The following is an 8,519-nucleotide window of genomic DNA, read 5'->3' on the forward strand; positions in this document are numbered from 1 at the left end:
TGATGTAGGTCCCCCCCCCCCTCTCTCTGGACCTACCTATACGGAGGGCAGGGGTGGTATATGTGCCCCCGCTCCCCTTCCCAGTTCACTGCACTACACTCGGCCTGGGATTGGACAGCTTGGGAGAATGATAGAGGGAGCAGGAGAGGAAAAAACACTGCAGGAGGGTCAAAATGAAAGGAAAGATGTGCTATGAAGGACAAGGATATGGTGAGTGATTGTGCAAAAGCAAAACGATGTGGGCATACCCTCTATCTATATAGTTCTATCCATCTATATCAAAACGCTGTGGGCATACCCTCTATCTATATAGTTCTATCCATCTATATCAAAACGCTGTGGGCATACCCTCTATCTATATAGTTCTATCCATCTATATCAAAACGCTGTGGGCATACCCTCTATCTATATAGTTCTATCCATCTATATCAAAACGCTGTGGGCATACCCTCTATCTATATAGTTCTATCCATCTATATCAAAACGCTGTGGGCATACCCTCTATCTATATAGTTCTATCCATCTATATCAAAACGCTGTGGGCATACCCTCTATCTATATAGTTCTATCCATCTATATCAAAACGCTGTGGGCATACCCTCTATCTATATAGTTCTATCCATCTATATCAAAACGCTGTATATACACTATCTGACACTACACTATCTGACCCATAGAAATATAATCTATAGATATGCCATCATTGACTTGAATTGGGAGGCCCGTTCTACACATTCTATTTCTATGTGCCCACGTACATATTGTCATTTATTTATAATGCTACAACCACTCTGCAGTATAATGGTAAAGGATCATTGAATGTTGGATAGATCTGCATAGAGTTTGTAGTGGGATACTGTGTGGAGCTACAGTGACAAAGTGCAATTTGAATCTGTGGAGCTGATTTCAATGGAGAGTTTCTGAGCTCTAGCCACTTGGCTAGAGTGTTTGAAGTAAATAAAAGTATGTTTTTCTCTCTATAATATATAAACTTTTATATCTCTATATTGTATCTATCATTTTACGAGTTATGATAGGGAATATCTGTTACAATCTACATAACTGTAATCATAGCAAAATAAATATGTTTTAATCCAAAACATCTGGAAACAATCATGTTAGCTAACCTGTCTAAAGAATGCTCTAGAATGTACTAGAGTTTCTAGAGTCTAGACTAGAGTTTCTAGAATGTCTTAGAGATTCTAAAATGTTTCTAGAATGTTCTCCTCTGGCTTGGTAAAGCAAGCAGCTCAATGCTAAACATGTCATGGAAAATCAGAAAGACAGAGAGACTCGACAGCGAGTGGAGAGCTCTTGGGGATGTGAGGTGGAGCTCGTTCACAACATAGAGGTAGAAAGAGGGCTCTAGGTGGATATATCCCAGTATAAGTCCTCTTTCTAACTCTATGGTCCACAGCTAGCTGTAAATCAGATACTGTGTGGAGGTCTGACCGTTGGTTGGTTGGCCGGTTCATTTGGCTATGACTGGGGCGCACTCAGCAGGACACAATGTTTTTGGAACGCTTGGATAGAAAAATGCTATTTAGAACAACATGCATCTCTTACACGTAGAATGAAGAACCACGTCGGCTCTGTTAATGACATTTCTATCTGCAACCTTTGACAACATTTGGCTACTGAACGTGTCCCCGGTTCTCTGTCTACCACTGAGGGGGGACCTATCAGAGGTAAAGAGCTGCGTTACACAACGCCACACAGTTCCATCTGTGTTGCTCACAATCACAATCCGACATCTAACCCCTCCCTGAAAAGTTTATGCGTGTTGCATGTATCGGACCCAGTTAAAGGCGTTTTGGAACAGTTTGGGAACATACAGTTTGGGAACAGTTTGGGAACATACAGTTTGGGAACAGTTTGGGAACAAACAGTTTGGGAACAGTTTGGGAACAGTTTGGGAACAGTTTGGGAACAGTTTGGGAACAGTTTGGGAACAGTTTGGGAACAAACAGTTTGGGAACAGTTTGGGAACAGTTTGGGAACAGTTTGGAAACAGTTTGGGAACAGTTTGGAAACAGTTTGGAAACAGTTTGGAAACAGTTTGAACAGAACCCAAGGAAAATAAACGATGAAAACTAGATGACACAGCAGATTGAAACTCCAAAAAACATGACAACAGATCTACGGCAAACAACATCATCATTCATCGTTTGGCATTGACATTGATATCAGTATTTATAGGACTATCATCATTATTAACAATACAAATCAATTATTCAAAGAGGTTGAAGTTCTCTCTCCTCATAGCTCTCTCAATTCTTACTTATTCCTCAAAACAATTTAGGAATATCTTAGTACAACAGGAGTATCTTAGTAAAATTTAGGAGTATCTCAGGAACTTAGGAGTACTTTCAAGATAAGAAAATGGTAGCTTTAAAACCCTATTGGGCGGAAATCAAACTTTAAAAAGGTTGTCCATCGGATCCTTAGGGTGATATAGAACAAATATTTACTCAATAAACAAACGCATGATGAGAGACAGAGTCAGAGAGAGAGAGAGAGAGAGAGAGAGTCAGAAAAAGAGAACTTCTTCAATCAAAACCTAAAATGTAAGTGTTCTATAAAGCCAATATGCCCCCATATCCCCAACAGTAGATTTTCTCTCTAGGTATTTTTTTCATGCATCATAACGGATTAACAGAGGCTTGAGCGAACGCAACAGAAGAACCAAGCTCCAATGTCCAAGAAGAAGAACTAGAAGAAGAAGAAGTAATCGATAGAAGAAATACTGAAGAAATGGTCTTTTCCCTCCCTTCCCTTCTGTCTTTCCGCTCCTCCTCACATCATTTTCCTTCCCGGTCCTTTCTTTTCGGCAGGATGGAGGAGAGAGGAAGGGGGGAGAGAAGATAGTGGGGGCAAACAAACTACGCCCCCTAAGGGTCCATAACTCTGCCCCCAGCCCCTCCCCTGTGGCCCCACCCACCGGAACAGGACGTGATGTCACACCAGGCCCCACCCACCGGAAGTGAGGTCACACCAGGTCTGTCGTCAGCATTTCGTGAGTCTGTAACAGTAAACAGGAGATGATAAAACTCATCAAATATCAGCCAGCTCTGTCATTGGCTGGTTTTTGCAGTAGAGGCGGAGCTTCCTGGTTCTAGTCCCTTTAAGGAAAGTTTAAGTTAAAGTGGTTGTTCTCCTTTTTTCTCCTCTTTTTTTTCAAAGTTTGTTTTTGTTTTCTGTTCTTTAGTCTTCAAGTTAGATTTTTCTGGAGGCATAGCTTGGCATGTATAAGGATAGGGGGTCCTGGCATGGGTTTTCCTTGTTGTTTTTTTAAACATGTCCGTCTAGGTTAGACCAAGAGCAGTGTTAGCTAGCTAGCGTTTAGCTGTTAGCTCCTAACAATTATCAGGCTAGTAGAATAGAATGACAGAACAGCAAGAGCACCCAGGTTTAGCTTAACTTAACTAACCCACCTATCCCCTAAACAGTCTGGGAGAGGGGCTTTGATTTACCACTCATTGGCCATTTGTAACTTAATATACATGCTCCTCCCTTCCTTTCATTCTTTTGTTCTTTCTTCCCTCTCCACACCTCCGTCAGCACCTCTCCACCATCCCTCGGTCTACTCCCCCCTGGGCACGCTGAGAACTCTGGGTATGGTAGTTGAGACAGAGGAGAAGAGGAGAGGTGCGTAGTTCTGCCTTATCTCTCTTTGTCATGTCTGCTCTGAGTTTAGAGTCTCACACACCCACACAGTGTGCCTCCTCTCCTCTAACCATCCCTCCATCCCTCATCATTCCATCCAAGTCTGAGTCTCAGGGTGGAGGTAGAGAGATGGAGAGACTTCTCCCAAATTCTCCTCTCCTCCTTTCCGTCCTCACCCCTTCTGCATCCCTTTACCCTTCATTCAAGTCTGCATAACGAAGAACAGAGGACGGGGAGATGGAGAGACTCCTCTCCTCCCTCCTTTTCCTCTCTTCCTCTCCTCCCTCGTTCTTCTGTTCCTTCGCTGTGCTAGCACCAGTCGTCCTCGTCCGTCTCGCTGTAGGGTTCGTGCAGTCCCTTCCGGGGGCCTCTGGGGCCTCCATGGGGACCCGGTGATGAGGGGGGACCGGTGGGGTGGTCCCCTGGATTGGGGTGTTGATGTGGGGGCCCTCGCCGGTGCGGGGAGGGCGAAGACGAGCGGTAACCATTTGGGACTCGTCGGGGGTGAGTGGGAGCAAGTGGAGGTGGTGGGCCCACGCCGCCCCCGTGCCGGGCAGTCCTGGGGGAGCGTGGGTGCGGGTTGCCGTGCAGGTGTGGGTTGCCGTGCGGGTGGGGTTTGCCGTGGGGATGTGGATTGCTGAGGCTCTGCTCGTAGGCGGGCGGCTCATGCTGGCGCTCGTACTCGCAGTCACGCTCATAGAATGGGCCGCCCTCGCTCTCCAGACTATCCCCGGGAGGGGGACCGCTCCAGCGCCCGTGGCGGGGGGACCGGGGTGACCCATGGTGGGGCGGAGGTGAACGAGACCCCGACTGGTGCCGGGCCGATCTTGGAGACCCGTGCCTCGACCCTCCATGCTCAAGCGGGGAAACGTGACGCGATGGCGGGCGGTGATACCCCCCTCCGTCGTGCTCTGGGGGAGAAGTGTCGGGGGAGGGGGAGCGGAGTCGTCCAGGGGACCTGCTCCGTAGGTGGGCTTGGGGTGTCGTATGGCTGGGGAGTAGGTGACGTGGGGCGTGGCACGGCGGGGGTCTGGGGCAGCTGTCGGCGCCCGCGGCGGGGGGGAGGTACCGGACGCGTGGAGGGGACGGGCTGCCGCTCACCGAGCTACTGCCCTACAGCAAATATGGCGACAAGGCAAATCAAAAAGCACCACAAAATTAACCAACCACAGCCAACCACAAAGGAACCACGACCACAACCACACCGACCAGAGAGAAAGAGAGAGGAGATAGAGAGAGGAGATAGAGACAAACAGACACAGAGCAAGACGGACAGAGAGATCAAGAAGGGGGATAGATATAGTTAGTTAGATAGACAGAGATAAAGAGAGAGGAGGAGGGGGATAGATATAGTTAGATAGACAGAGATGAAGAGAGAGGAGGAGGGGGATAGATATAGTTAGTTAGATAGACAGAGATAAAGAGTGAGGAGGAGGGGGATAGATATAGTTAGATAGACAGAGATGAAGAGAGAGGAGGAGGGGGATAGATATAGTTAGTTAGATAGACAGAGATGAAGAGAGAGGAGGAGGGGGATAGATATAGGTAGTTAGATAGACAGAGATGAAGAGAGAGGAGGAGGGGGGATAGATATAATTAGTTAGATAGACAGAGATGAAGAGAGAGGAGGAGGGGATAGATATAGTTAGTTAGATAGACAGAGATAAAGAGAGAGGAGGAGGGGGATAGATATAGTTAGATAGACAGAGATGAAGAGAGAGGAGGAGGGGATAGATATAGTTAGTTAGACAGAGATGAAGAGAGAGGAGGAGGGGACAGAGATAGATATAGTTAGATAGACAGAGATGAAGAGAGAGGAGGAGGGGATAGATATAGTTAGATAGACAGAGATGAAGAGGAGGAGGGGGATAGATATAGTTAGAGATAGACAGAGATAAAGAGAGAGGAGGAGGATAGATATAGTTAGATAGATAGACAGAGATAAAGAGAGAGGAGGAGGGGGATAGATATAGTTAGATAGATAGACAGAGATAAAGAGAGAGGAGGAGGGGATAGATATAGTTAGATAGATAGACAGAGATAAAGAGAGGGAGGAGGGGATAGATATAGTTAGATAGATAGACAGAGATAAAGAGAGAGATAAGGAGGAGGAGGGATAGATATAGATAGATAGACAGAGATAGAGAGAGGAGGAGGGGGATAGATATAGTTAGTTAGAGATAAAGAGAGAGATAGATATAATTAGTTAGAGATAAAGAGGAGGAGGGGATAGATATAGGTAGTTAGATAGACAAAGATGAAGAGAGAGGAGTAGTGGGATAGATATAATTAGTTAGATAGACAGAGATAAAGAGTGAGGAATAGGGGGATAGATATAATTAGTTAGATAGACAGAGATAAAGAGTGAGGAATAGGGGGATAGATATAATTAGTTAGATAGACAGAGATGAAGAGAGAGGAGGAGGGGGATAGATATAGTTAGTTAGATAGACAGAGATAAAGAGTGAGGAATAGGGGGATAGATATAATTAGTTAGATAGACAGAGATGAAGAGAGAGGAGTAGGGGGATAGATATAATTAGTTAGATAGACAGAGATGAAGAGAGAGAGGGGGATAGATAGGGGATAAAGATAGGAGGAGGGGGATATATTAGTTAGATAGACAAAGATGAAGAGAGAGGAGTAGGGGGATAGATATAATTAGTTAGATAGACAGAGATAAAGAGAGAGGAGTAGGGGGATAGATATAATTAGTTAGAGATAAAGAGTGAGGAGGAGGGGGATAGATATAGGTAGTTAGATAGACAAAGATGAAGAGAGAGGAGTAGTGGGATAGATATAATTAGTTAGATAGACAGAGATAAAGAGTGAGGAATAGGGGGATAGATATAATTAGTTAGATAGACAGAGATAAAGAGTGAGGAATAGGGGGATAGATATAATTAGTTAGATAGACAGAGATGAAGAGAGAGGAGGAGGGGGATAGATATAGTTAGTTAGATAGACAGAGATAAAGAGTGAGGAATAGGGGGATAGATATAATTAGTTAGATAGACAGAGATGAAGAGAGAGGAGTAGGGGGATAGATATAATTAGTTAGATAGACAGAGATGAAGAGAGAGGAGTAGGGGGATAGATATAATTAGTTAGATAGACAGAGATGAAGAGAGAGGAGTAGGGGATAGATATAATTAGTTAGATAGACAGAGATGAAGAGAGAGGAGTAGGGGGATAGATATAATTAGTTAGATAGACAGAGATGAAGAGAGAGGAGGAGGGGGATAGATATAGTTAGATAGACAGAGATAAAGAGAGAGGAGTAGGGGGATAGATATAATTAGTTAGATAGACAGAGATGAAGAGAGAGGAGGAGGGGGATAGATATAGTTAGATAGACAGAGATAAAGAGAGAGGAGCAGGGGGATAGATATAATTAGTTAGATAGACAGAGATGAAGAGAGAGGAGGAGGGGGATAGATATAGTTAGATAGACAGAGATGAAGAGAGAGGAGTAGGGGGATAGATATAGGTAGTTAGATAGACAGAGATGAAGAGAGAGGAGGAGGGGGATAGATATAGTTAGATAGACAGAGATGAAGAGAGAGGAGTAGGGGGATAGATATAATTAGTTAGATAGACAGAGATGAAGAGAGAGGAGGAGGGGATAGATATAGTTAGATAGACAGAGATGAAGAGAGAGGAGTAGGGGGATAGATATAGGTAGTTAGATAGACAGAGATGAAGAGAGAGGAGTAGGGGGATAGATATAATTAGTTAGATAGACAGAGATGAAGAGAGAGGAGGAGGGGATAGATATAGTTAGATAGACAGAGATGAAGAGAGGGAGTAGGGGGATAGATATAGGTAGTTAGATAGACAGAGATGAAGAGAGAGGAGGAGGGGGATAGATATAGTTAGATAGACAGAGATGAAGAGAGAGGAGTAGGGGATAGATATAATTAGTTAGATAGACAGAGATGAAGAGAGAGGAGGAGGGGGATAGATATAGTTAGATAGACAGAGATGAAGAGAGAGGAGTAGGGGGATAGATATAATTAGTTAGATAGACAGAGATGAAGAGAGAGGAGCAGGGGGATAGATATAATTAGTTAGATAGACAGAGATGAAGAGAGAGGAGTAGGGGGATAGATATAATTAGTTAGATAGACAGAGATGAAGAGAGAGGGAGTAGGGGGATAGATATAATTAGTTAGATAGACAGAGATGAAGAGAGAGGAGGAGGGGGATAGATATAATTAGTTAGATAGACAGAGATAAAGAGAGAGGAGGAGGGGGATAGATATAATTAGTTAGATAGACAGAGATGAAGAGAGAGGAGCAGGGGGATAGATATAATTAGTTAGATAGACAGAGATGAAGAGAGAGGAGCAGGGGGATAGATATAGTTAGTTAGATAGACAGAGATGAAGAGAGAGGAGCAGGGGATAGATATAATTAGTTAGATAGACAGAGATGAAGAGAGAGGAGTAGGGGATAGATATAGTTAGTTAGATAGACAGAGATGAAGAGAGAGGAGTAGGGGGATAGATATAGTTAGTTAGATAGACAGAGATGAAGAGAGAGGAGCAGGGGGATAGATATAATTAGTTAGATAGACAGAGATGAAGAGAGAGGAGTAGGGGGATAGATATAATTAGTTAGATAGACAGAGATGAAGAGAGAGGAGTAGGGGGATAGATATAGTTAGTTAGATAGACAGAGATGAAGAGAGAGGAGCAGGGGGATAGATATAATTAGTTAGATAGACAGAGATGAAGAGAGAGGAGTAGGGGGATAGATATAGTTAGTTAGATAGACAGAGATGAAGAGAGAGGAGGAGGGGATAGATATAATTAGTTAGATAGACAGAGATGAAGAGAGAGGAGGGGGGA

General features: G+C 44.1%; 1 protein-coding gene across 1 annotated transcript in view; it reads right to left on the reverse strand.

Moving 5' to 3' along the window:
* Positions 1 to 3,975: 3,975 nt before the first annotated feature.
* Positions 3,976 to 8,519, reverse strand: part of LOC124018637 (voltage-dependent P/Q-type calcium channel subunit alpha-1A-like) — a 37,139-nt gene continuing 32,595 nt past the window's right edge. The window contains exon 7 of the mRNA XM_046333976.1: positions 3,976 to 4,779. Within this exon, the coding sequence (XP_046189932.1) occupies positions 3,976 to 4,779 (804 nt within the window). The remainder of the gene's footprint in view (positions 4,780 to 8,519) is intronic.

This window comes from Oncorhynchus gorbuscha, unplaced genomic scaffold (genome assembly GCF_021184085.1).
Source record: "Oncorhynchus gorbuscha isolate QuinsamMale2020 ecotype Even-year unplaced genomic scaffold, OgorEven_v1.0 Un_scaffold_552, whole genome shotgun sequence".
In the NCBI taxonomy this organism is placed as follows: domain Eukaryota; kingdom Metazoa; phylum Chordata; class Actinopteri; order Salmoniformes; family Salmonidae; genus Oncorhynchus; species Oncorhynchus gorbuscha.